The 19,120-nt window shown below is 36.8% G+C and overlaps 3 protein-coding genes across 4 annotated transcripts; 2 read left to right on the top strand and 1 right to left on the bottom strand.

Moving 5' to 3' along the window:
• The first annotated feature begins 3,288 nt into the window (after positions 1-3,288).
• On the top strand, positions 3,289-4,992 carry LOC137392065 (glomulin-like). Its single transcript, XM_068078677.1, has one exon. It carries the CDS (start codon positions 3,307-3,309, stop codon positions 4,984-4,986), a length of 1,680 nt encoding a protein of 559 aa, XP_067934778.1. The 5' UTR covers positions 3,289-3,306; the 3' UTR covers positions 4,987-4,992.
• On the bottom strand, positions 4,971-10,628 carry LOC137392064 (TBC1 domain family member 31-like). Of its 2 annotated transcripts, none has more exons than XM_068078676.1 (8): positions 9,754-10,628; positions 9,573-9,664; positions 8,209-8,371; positions 7,682-7,931; positions 7,104-7,371; positions 6,792-7,012; positions 6,551-6,710; positions 4,971-5,317 (listed from the first exon to the last, which is right to left on the bottom strand). In XM_068078676.1, the coding sequence occupies exons 1-8, from the start codon at positions 10,601-10,603 to the stop codon at positions 5,234-5,236; spliced, it is 2,088 nt and encodes a 695-aa protein (XP_067934777.1). In that variant the 5' UTR covers positions 10,604-10,628; the 3' UTR covers positions 4,971-5,233. The 2 variants fall into 2 exon arrangements, with proteins under 2 accessions (XP_067934777.1, XP_067934776.1); XM_068078675.1 differs by having other exon boundaries at positions 7,682-7,935; positions 8,213-8,371.
• Positions 10,629-13,521: 2,893 nt separating this feature from the next.
• On the top strand, positions 13,522-19,036 carry LOC137389727 (methyl-CpG-binding protein 2-like). The gene is made up of 4 exons (XM_068075809.1): positions 13,522-13,571; positions 14,668-14,895; positions 15,961-16,080; positions 17,999-19,036. Exons 1-4 carry the CDS (start codon positions 13,528-13,530, stop codon positions 18,561-18,563), a joined length of 957 nt encoding a protein of 318 aa, XP_067931910.1. The 5' UTR covers positions 13,522-13,527; the 3' UTR covers positions 18,564-19,036.
• The last annotated feature ends 84 nt before the right edge of the window (positions 19,037-19,120 follow it).

Raw genomic sequence — 19,120 nt, 5'->3', positions numbered from 1 at the left:
AAATATAAGTGTGTCTTAGAGAGCAATTGTCAATGAGAGTCAAAACAAATTATTTTGGCACTACACGTATTTGTGAAATTCATAAACAGAGCAACTGTGGCAGTGAGATGATCACATTTAATAAAGTGTTATGAAGATAACCACAAAAGTGAAGAATTCAAAACATGGATAAGCCAGTGAGAATTTTGTGGTTTGAAGGTTTAATATATTTGCCTCTATTTGCCTGGACGATAATACAAGAAAAGGGGAGTCGTTTAAATTTTCAAAAAGTGATGATTATTGTCCACCAAGAGCACATGCTGTGGTAATGAGTCATAGGCTTTCAAAATCAAAACAGAGAGCACTTTTAACGGATGAATTTGTGACCGACTTACACAAAGTTGCTAGCTTTTTGCAAGTCAGAAAGTCTTTATGATACGATGAATTTAAATACATTCATTTTGGATATAGAGGGTGATCATACCTTCCATCATTTTTTTAATCCAATACAATCAGTGGAAGCTGTACACATATGTAACTCGATTGAGATTGCAAGTATCAAGAGCCTATTTTAGTAATAGATAAAAGGATGGCTAATGAATAATAAGTCAAAGTTTATCAAGCAACCTATAGAGGGCTTCACTCGTGCACGTCAATACTGAGTAATCAGATAATCTTGGAGGTTGTGTTCAGCTAGATAGTGTCACAAATTTTGTACCAAAATATGAATCAAAACTCAGTTTGTTACACACCTAAACCCTAAACATTAGAAAAATAAAAGTAAACGATCACAAGGGAACAAGCTCATCGATCTGCGACCATCTGGAACTGCTTCTCGGAGGATGAACTCAACAATATTATTCTATGCCTGTCTACTAAGAAACTGGGCAAAAAGCTGTAGATCACGCTGAATGTTGCTACTAGCTGGCTAACCAAAGATGTAGAACTTTACCTTATCACAGACACCTTGGCAAAAACGAGATAAGCAAGACACCTGCTTCAGAAATCTTGTGGAAAAAGTTAGGAAATCTGGTCCTCAACTCAGAAAATTACAAACTCTGTCTATTATTTTTTAAATGGCTGAACTTGACTAGTACATATGTGGGCACTCCATAAGCCACTTTCAATTTTTTAAAAATCCGCCTAAAATTTAACCAGATTTAGTCATGAATTTTGTTAATGTTGCAAAAATACTTAGGGTTTCCAGGTGGCATGGAGGTATAGAAAAAACATCTGGCAATTAGCATTAGCCTCAGACTCCTTCATGAAAAATTTTGAGGTAGCAGGACCACATGTTTTTAATGTTAGATAGCTCCCAAGTATCATGTGGGGCCCCTGAAAAAACAAAAACCTTCAACAGCTGGTAGCATAAATTAGAAAGGGTGCTGGCTCTCTCTCTGGATTCTCTCTGGAAGCTATCTGAGTCAATTCATCATGAGTTCATGATAGGGCAAGAATTGGTTTTTTAAAGTATTAAGGGCTGTTGTTCTGGCATCCCTCTGTCTGAGATTTTGAATAAGTTGCACACTGTGCATCTTAAAGTGAAGGCAATTCCAGAGTTGAATTCACAATTTATAGGCCATCACTTTCAGAATGTACAAATTCATACAAACCTCATTGCTCATCTGACATCATGGAATTTGAGTACCTAATATGGCAAAAACCGGGGGGTGTAGTTATTGCATTGAAAAAGACATTTGCAAAGTGTTTTACGCAGCTATAATGATCGCCAGGTTGTTTCAAATGGGTATATCAATTCCAGGTAGTCTTTGAGATTTCAACATAGCATCAGAATCTCCTATCGAATAAAAAGTTGATCCATCTCTCGCTCTTCTTAAATAACGAGACACCACAACTAAAGGGAAATCTACAATTGATACCAAGAGGTTGATTTTAGGAACTAGAATTCCACAGAAACTCTGTAAACCAACAGAGAATATGCAAGCTTTAGCAGAACAAAAGCAAAAATTTTTTTAAAAGACAGCCTTAGTATAAGTGTGCAAAGTGCCGGGCTTCTGCAAGAGAAAGAGCCTGTTTTATTATTTAGCCGAGATCTAAGTTCATACACCTCAATATTTCTTCCCAACCTTTAACTCTGGCTTTGGACAGACGAATGGAAAGACAGACACAGCTCTTATTATAGTAAATATTATCGGCAACATCGGAGGCTGTAGGAAAAAGTTAGATTTGTTAAGCTGCTCTTTGGGTGTTCTTTCACTATTGAAAGAAAAATGAGCACATTAGGAAGCAGAAGGCACATTAGACTGACCCCAATAAACACTGACGATAATAGAGAACCAGCTACAAAAACAACTGGTCCTGATATAGAGACCAAACTTCTAAACACACCCATTACAAAGTGCTTCAAGGCAGCTGCAGCACTGCATTGGTTATAACTGCAAAGAAGTAGGCCGAAGTAGATTTCAGATGACATAGTAGAAATATCTGAGTATTATAGTTTTAATGCTTGCGGTGTTTCGTTGTTTTATTTTATATATGTATAACACAGCTACTGCTCATGCTGCTAAAGCACAAACTTCTGGAATTACTGTTATTTTTTATTTTCATGTTGTAGGCAATGATTCATGCCATATATATTCATGCCATATATAAATGCAATTTCTTACATTTTTTTATTATAACGAATCAGTCTGTCATAATAATATCTGGATTTGTGCACATCTGTTCTGATTAGCTAGGCCTGAAAAAACCTTGATGAAATAGCTCAAAATGATAGCATTGTAGAATTTGGATGTGCCAATAAAGCTGTTGTTCTTCGCCTTCAAATGAAACAAAGATATTCCAATGTAATGCTATTTGAAATAGGTCTGAATTAAGCCACTATAAGAGTGTGGGACAAATGAAGTACTCAAGACGGATAGCTAAATAGCAATGATACTAAATTACGTATTATAGGATAGGAAATAATTATGTGTATCATTCATTACCAAACTAGTTGCCATCTCCATATAAACTTAATAAAATACTGCAAAATTAGATTATTCCTATAGTTATATTATTAATTAACTAGTGATGACAGGTTATACAACTTAGCTTCTAAAAGTCCTGCTCTTGCCTGTCCAATAAAAGAGTTTTCTGTAGTATTTCATGTCAACAGAAATGTAATAGCTTTATTAGTGATCTAATTCCGCAGGTTATTGAATTGCAAAATGCCTTGGCTGCTCTGTTGTGTCTCCAGCTTTACACGGACAGCATTTTCAACTTTTCTATGACCAGTTTTTTTACTTTTTCGTACATACACTTAATAAACCATTTACTAATTATGCTATTTTTATTCAAATAGATACTCAGACCATCAGATTCTTCATGGAAACACAAGTGGACGAGCTAGCTGAGGAGGCTGCTGCGGCTGTAAGAAGAGGAGATGACAAAGCTTTGCACACTCTCTTCAGCAGAGACATAAACAACTTAGATGAGCTTGTCTGGCCAATGCTTACAAGAGTCAATGAACTGCTTGAATCAGCTAGCATGAGCAAAATTACCTGCTCAACCTACTCAACTCTTTTGCAACTGGCCAGCTTACGTGGCAAGCCAAAGGAACTTGTTTATGCATATCTTGAGTCTTGTGAAGCGTTTCAAAGCTCTGTTGTAGTCTGCGGTACAGTGCCACTTCTGGCTAGCGCTCTTGCAAAGATTCCAGAGAATGAGCGATCCCTCGAAGTGGTCTGCAACACCCTTGATAGCCACATTCGCTCTTGTCCGTGGACACGAGATGATTATGTTATTGCGGATGATGATGCCAATGATTTAACAAGAGATCCTGTTATAAAACTACATGAAAAAACACAAGCAACAACTGACCTTTTGCATCTGGTAACCACCGTTGTTGAAGAGTTCGCAGTACCAATGACTAACATTTCTAATGATACAATGAGTAAAGAAGCTATGTCAGAAATGATGACAAGACTCGCTCACTATCCGTTACTCTACACCCTAGATGAGCACGTCATGCCCACCATTGTTAGCGCTTTATCCAACGTCCATCCCACTCTCACCAAATTGCTCTTCCGTGATTTTGCCAAAGAAAATACAATCTTCGCCGTTTCAACTATTATAGAAGACCCACTCAATATGTCTAAAACATCTGAAAGCTTGTGGATGCCTGGCCTTGGAGCTGTGCTATACGCGGTCTTGTATGATGGTTGCTGCGTTCAAGCTATGCCTAGTGTACACACTCCTCAGTTCCAGTTTATTTCATTATTACCTACACTGCATAGCCTCTTCATACGTTGCTCCCATAAGGTTGTGGCTCTTAAGACTACTCGTCTTTTGGAATATCTGCTCAATAGAATAGGAGCTGGAGATGTCGATGAAACAGCACTGGAGAGTGCGCTCATCAAGGAAACTATCGCCTTTCTATGTTGGGGCATGCAGTTCTCTGACCTACTTACTGTCCGTCAGTCATCTGCAAGACTTCTGCCGGTGTTGTGCTCCAAGTTCACAATTAAAGGCCAGTATTACCTCCTCCAACACACACTGAGCACACAAACCAGCCCAGAAATTCTCAGCTATGTATACACGCTAGTCAAGGACTTTGTGCACCACATGTGGTCTAGTCCAATGGCAGAAACCTATCAAAATTATGCACTTAATTTAATGGAAAAAATATTCTGTCCTCCAGAGGGTGAAGGTGGACAATTGATTGGTGATCTTAATAAGATTTCTTCAGCCTTGAACTTAGCGAGATACTTGGTGAACAGAGATAAAAGACGCACTGCTGCCCAGACCAGAGACATGATGAGGTACATAAAAGATTACATAAAGCCAGTTGGTAAGTGTTTGAGATCCGAGTTGAATGGTTTGGAGGAGCGCCTTAAGACACTCAATGAAGGTTCTTTTGAATTATCAGAGATGTCTGTAGATGTTGGTAGTGAGACTATTAACTGTGGAATAGATGTAGAGAAGGAAGCAACACTCGGCGCAATCAACAAAGTACATCTAGTGCTTCATGTGTATGACTGTCTAGCGGATTCACTTGCTTTATAAAGAACTTTATTCCATCTAATACACTCTTTATCACATCAAACAAAGCGGGTAAAATGTTTTGTATGTACATGGAACTGAGATCATATGAAATCTGACATGTGGAAATTACAATAAATAGGTTAAATCTAGCAAATGCATAAAAGAGTGGAAGCATAAAGGCAGCACATATAATAACGTTAAAAATATGTAGAGAAAAAATCTAGGAAGAATTACACGAAGTACAAATGATAGGAAGCATCCTCAAGTATTATCTTTTAGCAAATGCCACATCTGATTTAAGAGAGCTTAATTGCTCTTTGCGAATTCTCTCTAGTTCATTCTGAGGAAAATTCTACAAGATGAAAAAGTGAGTAAGTCCAAACTACAGCATGCATAGCATTATTTAGCCAGCCACTCGGCCAACTAGCTAACGTATCACGGCTATTTTTAGCTATGATATAAAGACTGTTGTTTATTACATACAAAGCATGAAAAACAAGTTCCTGGAGATAGTCAATTTGAAGTAATGGCATAAGTTGGGAGTTTGCTTCACATTGTCAAATAAAATAAGTACCGTGTAAATCAAACTGGATGTACCTTAATAAGTTAATCAACATGCCAATACAGTCAAACCTCAACACATGAATTTATTCTGTTCTAATATTTTAGCTGGGTATGCCAAAATCGTCAGTTGAAGCACTATTTTTAAAAGAACACATATTTTGTTAAAATCATTCCATAGCTCAAAAACGTTACCATAAATATGTTAGGTAACCAAATATAGCATTCAAACATGAAACTAAATAAAAAAACTCAATTATATGTAAGAAACTACATAAAAAAAAATCAACGAAAGCAAGCTTTATTTAAGTCACTTTTATGCGGACAACGGGTGAATTGTAAGCTTGGCAATACATGAGACAGACAGTACTAGTACAAGGACAACGGGTGAATTGTAAGCTTGGCAATACATGAGACAGACAGTACTAGTATAAGACACGCAAGGCATGAAGCAATGTTAAATATTATTCAGGCACCGCAGAGCTAAGCGATGCGTGTAGAAACTGCACACATATGTACAGATTTACAAATCTGCAATAGTTCAAGAAACTTCAGATATCATAGTTTGCAAGTTATTTTGTATATCAAGACAGATACTTGCTCATATTTTAGCTCTCATGTCAACAAATTTGTATAATTTGAGGTTTGACTAGCAATATTATTATATATAGTATAATAATACTAATATATATTGATAATGTAATATAATATGAGTATAGTATAAATATAATATATTGATAATACATATATAATATTATCAATATCTCGGTAGGACTGCACCAAAAGTTAAAAAGTGACAATTAAATCATACAATTGTTAGTAATTTCTTGAACAAAAGACAAAGCTCTTGCTATCTGAAATGAATGTAGGTGGTGCTTTCAGGAACAAGTCACTTTAATAGCAAGCAAATATCAGAGCCAAGGAAATTGCTACAAACTATGGCACTCTCAATATTGCAGAATTACGTGTATAAAATCTGGCCAGACTGAGACTATTTGTTAGTTGAGGCACCACTTGTACTAACCTTAACGCGTTGAGGAAACTTGGCTAACAGCTGATACTGGCCTTTGTTCAGTGGATGGAATGCATGAAGACAACTGCTCGGATCTAATTCAGTCGGAGTGGTTCTTGAAATATTGTATGTTTCTTTGATAACATGTGAAACGCCAGTTGCATTGTGGTGCCTGCAATGCAAAAGATGGCTCTAGTAGGATCATACAAAAGCAATATCAGCTGATCGGAATAGATAGTTCAAAAGGACTCACCTATAGAACTGCTTGAAAGCCTCGGTGTCGTAGCAGTCGAGAAGGGTCCGCCTATTGACGAGACTGTATGCCACTACAGCAAGGAGCAGCCAGCTAGGCTCATTGATTAGAATGTGGTCCCACAGTTTCATCCACTCAGAACGAGAAAAGACTTCGGAGAAGCCGGTGAGAAGCAGTGTCCAGGCATATGTTTGGGTTGTCACTCGGTAGCGTATAAAGTGCTGTCAACGTAGGACACAAATCGTTAGTCTTTAACACTGGCTGGTATTATATGCAGTTGCCGAGTAGATTGCAAAAACATATAGTGTCTACCTGAAAGAGCTCCCTGTCATGATATGAAAGTAGATTTTCAATTAGTGAAAGGATGTTGAGAGGCGGGTTGGGGGTGTAATCAAACCATCGCTGACAGCAGTTGAGCAGCACGCTGGCTACCACCTCAAAGGCTATCAGCTGGTTGTTTTGGAGAAGCTTTGCGAAAGGAAATGCAAGGCTTGGTAGAAAGGTGCACTCAACCGCTGCCGGTGTCCAGTAAGCCAGTGCCGACAAAAGTCGCTGAAACACCCTCAGTAGCTTTGAGCTCCTTAAAGAGAGGTAAATGTTTGATGAGTATATACATTAAGTACTTAAGCATTTACAGTAAGCTCATGTGCGCAGTGGTAGTCTATAGCAGCTAGCAGTTCATGTAATTGAAGCATAACAAGCTCCTTGTAATGCAAAAGACTGCTCTTTGTGGTTACCAAGCAGTCAAGGACCACCAAAGGAGATGGCCATCTAGTTAACTGCTTGATGCAATAAAATATCACAATTACAAGGATCACAAACAGCTCCTTGAAGAACAAAGAAAATCTTCAAAACAATGTTGAACGGAGAAAATAAAAGCCATGCTGCACCTGATTGGATAAACCTTGTGTATGTTGACGTAAGCAGGATGAATGCCCTTGTCTAAAAGTGCTGAGTATGCTTCGTAGTTTTCAGGGAGTCGAAGAATCGTCTTCCATATGAAGGTTCGGTACTTCTCAGGGAATTCACCGTACTCCTTCAGTATTTCCCGAAGCTTGACATGACTCAAGGCCTGCGAGCTCTCTACTCGCTCTCTTATCATATCCTTCAGCTTATTGGCTGTTTTATGTTGCACCTTAACTGTCTGCCAACATGCATATCATTTAGCTATCACCAAATGCAATTTAACTGGTCCTTACGCTGCACTATGGTGCTTACAAACAGCAAAACTAGCCTCATAGTAATTGAGTTAGCATGAATTTGTGAAGCCAACAGTGGTGAGTCTATCTATAGCTTGTAGCCCAATCGCAAAGGACATTTTAAAACAGAATAAGAATAGATGAGCGCGTGGAAGGAGCCAATAAAATGCTGACAACTCTTAGTGTGAAAGCAGATGTTTGAAAGGTCGAGGTTGTACTCACCTTAGCTCGTGGGTCTCGCTCAACGTCGACTGAATCTTTTTTGTTGTCCGCATGTCTATCCGTCTCCACTCTCTTGAGTATGACCTCTATGTCGTAGATGTTCAAATTGCCGCTGTCCATAATGCAGGCTAGATTGCAACCAGACTCAGCCAAGCTTGCCTAAATTATATAATATACAGTGAGCCATAATACAAGCTATTGTATGATGACGGTAAATAGCGAGTGACTCGATCAAAGCAACATAGCCTATGGTCCAAGGTTTGATTACATTAGCTTGAAGAGTTTAAAATTAAACTACATAAGACATTTCTGCAGGGCTGAGGTGAGAGGATGTATTCTCTTAGCCATGGCAAGACTTTTAGTCAAACACTTTACGGCGTTCGAGAGAAAGTTTTTCCTGTTTGCAACAACTTGATAATGAAGATGCACGCTATTCTCAACTAGACCATTTTTAACTTTTGTATTTAGAAATAAAAAAACTTTTTATTAGTAATCATATTACCTACAAAAATACCCTTACTGCATCTCCTAATGAAATGACACAAACTTAAAATTTAAATACACAAGGTCAAGTTAGGATTTGCACAAAGATTGTAAGCCAAACCAAGAATTGAGTTCTTGAAATTAAAATACAATGATTTATGCCTCTAGTGATCCTAAAGTTATTGGGTTAATAGTTGAGACACTACCTTCGCCTTTAGCCACACATTTTAGTACCTCGCGCTTCGTAGCGCCACAGCATCAGGCATCATACACAGCTTCTTACAAGGCCAAAGCAGCAACATGAATTATACCTTTCATGGTACATAACATAATACAACAGCATAAATACATACAGTACATCTCACAGTACTTCATGTGACACTACATAGCACACAGTAGCTACATTTTATAGTTGCACTCTTGCAATATATTGTACAGTAACATACACTATTTCACATACTACCAATACTACCACAACGCTATCACCATTTACTGAATCTCATATTGTATGGTACAGCACTTTACACACAACCACGTAGTAAATGTAAAACCAGATATCCTAGAGTAACTGAGTAATACATGTATATATTTGATTTCATATTATATTTCATTTCATTAGTACCACCCACTGTATATCAGACAGTGCCACTCACTGTATTGTCTCGGACATCAAACTGCATGGGATATTTTACATAATTCCACATAGGTGTCAAGAATAGCCAAACCAATAACAATAACTTCTAGTCAAAAACTTGTTTGTCTTGAGGCATTGCATACAGTTTTCATCAACGTTATTATACATATAGGAAAATAAAAATTTAATAAAAAGTGAATATGGGAAAGTTATCACAGCTTTGCAATCATAACTACTGCTCACCTGAACCACTTTGTGTTCATAACTTCCAATAGTCCAAATCTCTTTGCTCTCTGAGATATCAATAAACCTGAGTACTCCATCTGAGCAGATGGCTACGAAAGGTGAAATAGAGTGAAAGGCTGCAGACGAGAGAGAAAATTAACAACAAAATGCTTAGATTGAAACAATTTACTGAACTCACCAACTAGAGTTTCCTCCCTATAGAGATGCTTTGGCAAAAACTCCAACTGTTTTACCTGCTTTATTTCCAGCTGCAACTGCAATATTTTCTTTATTCTTTCCGAGCCAAAATCCCAGAGATGGATGACATTGGATTTGCCAGCGCAGGCCACGACACTGCCATCAGAGTTGCAAGCGAAAGTGCGATAGGAGACGTCATATGACTGTGTACTCTTAAGCTCATGCTTCAGCTCCATCGACTCTGCATCCCAAACAAGCATAGAGTTGTCCTTGAAGCATGTGAGTATTGAATTGCTGGAAGGAATAAACTGTGCAGCCAGCAAAGCTATTCCTTTGGTGATGGTCAGTTTACGCTTCCTATCAAAAGTATCAAGATTCCAGAGAGTTGCATTGTCGCTAGATGTGCTTAGAGCATATCGCTTGGAAGGATGAATTGAAAGGGAGACAATCGCAGAGTCATGTCCACGAAGGCAGGCCAATTGTGATTCCGTGTCGACGTTGTAGCACCGCAATGAGTAGTCACTTGAAGCAACTAATATGTCCGACTTCCTTTTTAAAGATGCAGACATTCGAGTACAAGGTACACTCAAATGCTTAACCAAGTGAAATCTGTTTTTCATTATATTAATGGCAAATATATTGCCATGTATATCTCCAGCGATGACCAGATCTCCAGAAGAGCTAATAGCTACTTGAACAAAGATGACTTCTGACTTCTGCCGGCATTGGCCAACATATGAGCTTGTAGCTTTAATGCTGTTCACAACTTCTACTATTAAACCATCATCACCAATATCAGGTTTTTTCACAAACACATTGCCTGATCGCTTTTTCCTCACAAACAGCTGCATTATTGACCATCTAGCGGGGCCCAGCACCACCTGTTGACAAAATATGCGAACATTTAAAGTACCATAAGTCCATAACACAGTTCAAACTATCATCTGACTATTTTACATAAAATGTCTGGTTTTTAAAAAATTGTCAAACAAAACTAACACCGACTCAAGGCTAGTCACATTAATATATTGAACATAGACGCTTAGACTGCATACATTATATTACAACCAACATCAAAAGTTTAAGCTTGAAAAACCAAAATGTTTGTGCAATGCGTGTCATTTGTCAACGCGTGTCACTTGTCAACGAGTGTCACTTGTCAACGAGTGTCATTTGTCAACGCGTGTTGTTTGTGCAACGCGTGTTATTTGTCAACGAGTGTCACTTGTCGACATATGTCATTTGTCAATGCATGTAATTTGTTAATAACCTGTTCAACAGACTACAGTTGTGCACGCTTATCTTTAATAATGTGTTCATGATACTGTGTATTTGTTACAGTAGGCTTAATTAAAACCTATCATTCAAAAGGAACAAACTTCAGCTACAAAAAAACATGACCCAGAAAAATGGCTGATAGAATTGTTTAACCATGAAGCTCATTGTCTGCTTTCTTCATTAAGGTCTACCATCATCATTCCATAGTATAATTGTTTGAAAGAATTGTTGGAAAGCGAAATGCTATTGCATACAAAAAGATTTTCGTCATAGGCACAATTGGCCACAAGCTAAACTTTGCGATGATTTTGACAACACACCGATATTAATGAATGAACTAATAAAGATCGGCAAAAATAAAACAGCATAAAAAATTCATCCACAGAAAACAGTCAGTGCTGAAAACAATAAATGAGACTCCAACTGTTTCCGTATACAGTTAACCACCATCCTATCCTACACTGTTTACCTAGTTTTAAAACATCAAACAGGACTGCCAATAAGCTATAAAAACTCGCTAACCTTTGAACTCTAAAATTGTTGGACTTGATGATAAACGGACTAGATGATATAGAATCATCATTTAGTGTGGATACTAAAGTTGACCAGAGATAATAAGATTACTAACAGGAACAAAATAAAAAAATTTGACACAATTGTAGATTATGCCAAGATTGTGATAAAATTTCATCTCATTGATGAAATTTTATTGTAAGAGGCATATACAGGATAGCATTGGATGCAAACCCATGATTAGAGCTAGTAAAGTGAGAACAAGTCGCGGGATTGAAAATTCATTTGTATAACTGCCTTACAAAGCATTCACATGGCACCAGCCTACAGCAGAGCTGCACCAGACGTAAAAATTAAAACACTGCTCAAGCTATTTTGGTCAACACATTAAGTAGAACACTAACACATAACAATATTTAATTTTGTTAGTTTTATACACAATTCATTATCTAGGGATTTCTAAAAAATGTTTGTTCACGAACAGCATTAAGGAGTTTTACGCGAGTTCCTTATACAAAAATTTTAGAAAAAGCTTGAAATGTGAATGTCTGTCATGCACTACTGTCTCAAGCTATTCTATATGACGCCGCGAAGCATTCCAAACCGATTTATAAGCTGATAAACATATAAGCCTACACACTCCTTGACTAAGTGGTTAGAAAATTGGCTTAGAAGCTCTACTTTATCGTGTTGCGCCAATCAGAGCCTATCTTTCCCACACGATGCATATTTTCGAAAAACACATCGCAAGGTGTTTTTCTAATCTTTTTTGTCTAACATAAATAAATGACATCTTTGAACGTATCTTGCATAACAGCAAACTAAATTTATTTTATTTGTTGATGATACTTTACTCTATTGGATTATCGTAAATCTGCATTTACTGAAACATAATAAAAAACTGGAAGCTATTAACTAAAAAGCCTTTTAATGGGCTTGCTATGAAATATGTTAAGACCATAACTCTGAGAATATGGAGCTAGCTGACTAGACAACCTTCTGTCATGGTCAGTGTTTCAACAAAAAATAATCCTCGAAAACGGTCTAACTATTCAGTAACCAAAGTTAACACTACAAGTGGCAGACCTGCCAACCCAAAAGTGGGGCAATGCTTGAGATTTGATTTTGGGGCAATTGATGTATCAATGATAGTAGGCTATATATAAAATTGTGGAAATTGGGGTAAAAATCTCACGTATTTTTCACTCATTTTCATTTTTTCTTTGGTGTGATTGCGTGAGTCTCACACCCAATGCATGAGAGTTGGCAGGCCTGACAACTGGCGCTATCAATCCACATAAATGCTGTTTATAAAAGGTGAAACGGCGAAAAATGTTAGTTTCACAGATTCTCTAAGATCTGAACTACCTAGATCTAACTGAATGCAAGCTGAATTTTCACCATTTATACTACTATACCCCTACTATGTTACTATTGTCAAAATGTCTACTTGTTTGCTAATAACTAACGACCAAGCCTATTTGAGGCTATTTTAGAAAACTTCAACCCTAGAACCACTCTCAATATACCGACAAAGTCAACACACAGGCAGATGGGATTGTAAGTAGAACGTGAATGCTAGCAACAAAGTAATACAAACGACGCGTTAACAGACTGAAAAAGCAAGATATACAAAAGCAAATGGTATACGCTGCCAAGAACAGTAAAATCATACGTGAACGAAGCACCATAAATAAACTTAAGGAAAGAAAAGATAACCGTGTTGAATCGAGCGAAGTAATTATATAGAAAAAAGAATTATTACGCTAATCATTTCCTTTTTTTAACTGTTCGTGTGAATTATGGCGGTATAATTGAGGCCACAAAACAATTCACCTTTTAGCTTTACTAGACTATTTCAAAACCAATTCATTGTGCCACAGGAGACACTAGGCGAATCACAAACATCGCCAAGCGAAATCATTGTCCAATCACACGCAACCTTAAACTCTGATTCGCCGCATTGCGATTGCATAGTAACATCATGGACGCCGAAGGTTTACTATTTTCCAAGTTCTTACCTCCAGTGTAAGCGTTTTTACATGTTCAAGGCAAAATATATTGTTGGTTTGACATACCATTTATATAAAAGACAATCTTAAACTATGTAGCACTAATCGGCATGTTTTATGTAGGTGCGTAGAATTGTCACAGGCTATATTTCCTAGTATTATGAGCGATGGAGCAAAGGGTTGGCGGGACAACCTATTTGACTGGACATAGCCTCTACTTATTTTAACATACAAATAGAAATATATTTTGTGACTACAACCATGTGTGTAGTTGACTGATACTCATAACCATTTAAATTATTTTAATAAATTGATAGGTGTAACGTTTCGAGAAATTAATATATTTTTCATTAATTTATTTGTATTTTTTCCTTCATTTATTAAAAATCACACCTACTCATTGTCGATAGCGCTGGATACACACACCTTTTGTACTAGCTGTTATCATCAGTTCATAATTAGTTTTCTCATAACAAGTAACCATGATAGAGCATGCGGCTTGTCGTTTCTACATGTTCCACACATTTGGCTTACCCATTAGGAATCTTCAATTTTACTGGAATTTTAACGCACACCCCACGAAGTTTACGCTAGGCATTTAACAACTCTTTGAATGTCAAATCAAACCAGCATAAAGAATTGCAACAAAACTATGCTAACACTATTGTTTCAGCTTTTACTAAATTATCAATCACTGGTGGCGGTCCCTGTTTCGTTTTAGAACCCAATTTGCACTGACATGCAGTTGTTCATTTATAAGGCAAAGTGGTTAGAAATTTTCAAAACAATACATGTACTGAAAGGTTATAAGCGTTTGCGCTGTGGTTAGTTCAAATGAGTCGAAGGCTCACTAAATAAGTTTAATGCATGTGGATGAAGGCTTTTATGTATAAACACAAAATTATGGAAACCGCTATTAAAATATGTTCTTTTTTGTTGGTATAGAAGAAAATATCTTCGTTATATATCTGATGATCTCGCACACTTATAAAAAAACCTTGTCTTTGGCTAGATGTTATGCGTAAAAATCATTTTATGCAAAGTTCATAAAACTTTTGTCTTAAAATTTTCAAATCATGACGATCTTTTATTCTGCTTGCTTGTGTTGATAGAGAATCTGAAAAATCATCGGTGGAAGCCAGTAGTGATGACAGCGGATCTGACACTGACCAGAATCCTGAGGAGGATGGTTCGGTAGAATGTGGACAGAATCTGACAGATGCATTGACTGGGGATGAGTCAGACACAGCACATGCGCAGGCCATGTATGAGACCCCATCTCCTGCTTCGTCCACACCTGCTACGCCTACTCCCACTAATGCACTTGAATCTGCAATCAGGTATTGGTGACATTAATGGTAAACACAAGCACCAAAAAGTTGTGAAGTGCTATTCAGCTATGGCCAAATGGCGGATCTAGATCCGAATGCGGATCTCTGTAGTTTTTTTGTGGATTTTTCAAGTTGGCTGTCACAAAATATTTTTGAAGTATTTTTTTCAAAAATTTAGTTTAAAAATGCTTTTGTAAAATTTTCTTGGAATTTTTGTAAATTTATTGTTTTCAGCAATGAATTTTGTAAATAACAATCAAAGAACACGGCTCACAAATACTCCTCTTCATTAACTTTTAGAGTCGCTGTAAGTGACAGGAAACCGCATTTTGATAGTATTGTGAAGTCAAAGTTCGCTCATCATTTTTCTCACTGATATCAGACATAGGCTACTTATAACAGCACATTCTTTCAGTAATTTTTAGTCAAATTATGTACATAAACTAAGTTTTTTAAAATCGTATTTGTAGCTTTGTTGTGAGATGTACACAATATTTATATATGGCGAAAAAGAAAAATGCACATCTTCAGATCGTTGTGGATCTTTAGTTTGTCAGATTTGGCTGTAGCGGATCATGACCAAAATCATTTGACCATCCCTGTGCTATATTATTGGAATACCATGTTGGAATGAGGAAGCTTAGCTGCAAACTAGATATTGTTCGAAAACTAGTGAATCGGATATGACAGCTGCGTCTGATTATTAAAATCTTTGCTGTGAGGATAACGTGAATTGGAAAAATCTGGTTCATGTGATTATGTAGTAAATATGTGTGGTACAGTATAATTTTTGTAGTCCAGTAGAACAATGTGGAAGCAATATTTTTTTCTGATTTTTTGTCATTTTTGATTTTGGCAGTGTCTGCATTACCAATCTTTTGTGGCTATATAAATCGTCGCTAGACTGACTATGCATCTCAGAAATCTACATGAGCTACATTATTACTTCCTGCAAGTACATACTGTAACCATACATAAATCTCCACTCGTATTCCTCTACTCGTATGTTTAATAGTCACGTATACATACAACTGCTGTGTGCTGATGTTTATCACTGCAACTGTCGTTGTACAGAAGCGAGGAATGTATTAGCCCGATGTTAACCGATCCAAATTTACCCCCTGGTTGGACTCGTAAAGTTACTCAGAGAACGATGGGTGCTTCCGCAGGCAAATATGATGTTTACATATTCAGGTAGTATGCAATTATTTTACTTCCTTTGGTCTGGCTAATAGCTACCAGTTGTAATTGTTTTAGAACGATCAGATTTGATATGAAAAGCATAGCAATGCCTGTTTGTACCTTGTTATTAGGTGTTCAGTGATACCACATATCTGGATACCATGATCATACATTGCGCATAAAGCCTTGAATATTGTAACACCATCACGTGAGTAGTGAAAGGAGTTACAGTAAAAACAAGGCTAGCAGGATAAAAAATTCATGTTTCAGTAGAGTGCCTTTTGATGAAAATGTGCATTATCACTCAAATTGCGATTATGAAGCAGTTGAACATTAAATATTAATACTTACTACAGTGAAATCTGTCCAGCGTCCTTTTTGAAAGGCAGCAAAAATGCCCTTCGTTATTAAATATTGCAGTGGAAATATATTTCAATGATTAGACATATCATAAGTATTTCAAGCCGCATTTGCAATAGTTATCAGGAAACAACATTCATTCTACCATTGATGTGTATAGGGTATATGTTGATAACATGAGAATGCATCTTTGTGGTGTATGCATAATAGGGTCTGTGAAAATCAATTGCATTTTACACTTTAAAACTGATGCAAACAGCGCACTGTATCAATGTTTAATATACAGCAATCACTCCTACAACGTAAATAATCGGTTCCAGGAAGGTTTATGTTATAGGGAATTTACTCTATAAGAACAGTAAAATACATGTGAATTGCCTAATCCGTTCCAAGATCTTTCTAAACCCACCACTTTGGCCATGCAAAAAGAAAAAACTTGACTCAACTCTTTTAATTTGTGGGCTGTATCGTAACTGCAGTATAATTGGTTTGCATCATCAACTTTTCTCCTTTTTATGATCAAATCTCACTGGTTTTATAGACCATGATTCCGGTAAATTTACAAGTTGATATGGACTGCACATTTTCGACGTTTATTCACAACGATTTGCTTATCTTTTCTAAACAGAAAAGTCTATTCTGTAAGTCTACAATAAGGCAAAACAACACAATCTTCCTATAAAAAGTAGTTCTACCTGTTTGTTGTCTATCTGTGATCAGGGGTTAAGAAAAATGACTTTTGACAATGCTCCAGCTCGTGACATTCCGATTGGTAGACCGATGCTGTAACACCTTCACCAATTGATCGCCTTAGTCTCTACGAACAATTGCGCAGCTATTCTCCTTTTGTCAATACATTTAACGATCTATTTGGATGAACTAGAATGTCGCCAAGTTTATGTATAATAAACATAACACTATGCATACAGCGTTTTTCTTCCACAAGTGTGGCGAAACACACTAACAATCAAATCGAATTTGAAAACTCTCCCGACTTGACACTTTGTGTTATATGGAATCACGAAGCGAAAATTTCACATAATTTTTTACGTAGAATATATCTAGAATATACGTTATAGAAGCGTCTACTGTACATGCGTATCTCATGGGATTAGTTTATATGAAACCTATAAATAATAGCGTTCCATTTTATCTATATTTCTCACTTTGGTAGTGACTGTAATGACTCATTAATATCACACAAATACATATTCATGTTGTTGGTGTTTTTGGTGTTACGGATATGCAGCTGATTATGTGTACTTTACATAATATAAACCGTTTAAAAAATCCCACTCCACTTCTAATCACAAACAACAGAAATCATTCATTGAGATGTCATTAAGAATCTGTTGAACAAGCGTTTCTGCTTAGTTCTCTTTAGGTCCAGATAAATGAGAGACTACTTCTAAAATCATACGCTAAATTAAACATGTAAATTGAGTGTATGTTGGCTTGAATCAAGGTCTTTTTTGGAAACCGTTCCATAGACGTTTATCTCTCCACATTCCTTTATGCTTGCTGAGTAAAATCCTGTACAATCCTCACCAATATTTTGTTTCTTTTACAGCCCTGATGGCAAAAAGATACGATCCAAGACCGACCTGATGCTTTATCTTGTTAAAAATAACCTAGATTTAGATCCCAACAGCATTGACTTTTCCGTTAGGGGCCGCGCAAATATCCCTGCCAAACGTCCTTCTAAACCTCGTCCTCCAAGATCCAAAAAACCCAAGTTGGAAAAATCTAAGCTGGCAACTGATGTCGGTACTAAAGCACGTAAACCTACTAAAACGCGAAAACCAAACAAATCTGTGACGAATGGTTCCTCTAGCTCACAGGCCATTGGCCCACATAACTCCGCTAGCAAACTAGTTGTCAAGTTCAACTTCCCTATCGCTCGCATCAAACGCTCTGCATCATTGAAAATTAAAAGAAATAGAAGAAAAATATCTCGCCAAGATTCCCAAACTTCGCAGATGTCAGAAACACGCGAGTCTCAGACATCAGACAACTCTTATACCAGCGGCCATCCTGCTCAATTCGAATGCCAGGAGGAGCTCTCTAATGGGGAAGCGCGACTAACTAACGGATTTGACTTTGGGCAAGAGAACGAGGCGTATGAGGAGTCATGACTAAGTTCACTTCAGCCATTCAATGTGTGAGTTCTATTCCTGTCTTACGTAGAAATCCATTTTACACAGACATTTTGATAATTCTTATTTTTATAGCTCACATGCAAATGCGATATATGGTATCCTTGATACATTACTATCAAATATTTTTATACGTTTTTTGCAGTTTTCTATTACGCTATCGATGGAATGATACTATTTGGTTTTAAAAATGATGAAAATATTTATTATATTTTATCGTTTATATAGTGTACAAATTGTATATATCAACATTTTATCACATTATGTTCGGCTCATAATTTGCTACATAATATTTATATCATAGGAAAATATTTTACCTTGTGATTTTTTTTAACCATGTTCTATCTCAATAATGCTTTGCCATTGATGTGTATTTTGTATTTGCCAGCATAAGCCATCTATTCACATACTTTATTTCTAATAGATATATTTCAATATATATCACATTTTTATTTTAGTATCTGTGTTGTAAACCTCAGCCGGTATTTCATATATTATAGCCCGCAGCAATACTTGTATTAATTTAGCATCATTTG

Source organism: Watersipora subatra, chromosome 3 (genome assembly GCF_963576615.1).
Source record: "Watersipora subatra chromosome 3, tzWatSuba1.1, whole genome shotgun sequence".
In the NCBI taxonomy this organism is placed as follows: Eukaryota; Metazoa; Bryozoa; class Gymnolaemata; order Cheilostomatida; family Watersiporidae; genus Watersipora; species Watersipora subatra.
This window is presented reverse-complemented; position numbering and strand designations above follow the sequence as displayed.

Coding starts and splice junctions, on each gene's coding strand:
- LOC137392065 (XM_068078677.1), top strand. CDS start 3,307: ATGGAAACACAAGTGGACGAGCTAGCTGAGGAGGCTGCTGCGGCTGTA.
- LOC137392064 (XM_068078676.1), bottom strand. CDS start 10,603: ATGCAGCTGTTTGTGAGGAAAAAGCGATCAGGCAATGTGTTTGTGAAA. Junction 6,711..6,791: donor GCTTTCAAGCAGTTCTATAG/GTGAGTCCTTTT, acceptor TTTGCATTGCAG/GCACCACAATGCAACTGGCG. Junction 5,318..6,550: donor AGTTTCCTCAACGCGTTAAG/GTTAGTACAAGT, acceptor TTCATCTTGTAG/AATTTTCCTCAGAATGAACT.
- LOC137389727 (XM_068075809.1), top strand. CDS start 13,528: ATGGACGCCGAAGGTTTACTATTTTCCAAGTTCTTACCTCCAGT. Junction 14,896..15,960: donor GCACTTGAATCTGCAATCAG/GTATTGGTGACA, acceptor GTCGTTGTACAG/AAGCGAGGAATGTATTAGCC. Junction 16,081..17,998: donor TATGATGTTTACATATTCAG/GTAGTATGCAAT, acceptor TTTCTTTTACAG/CCCTGATGGCAAAAAGATAC.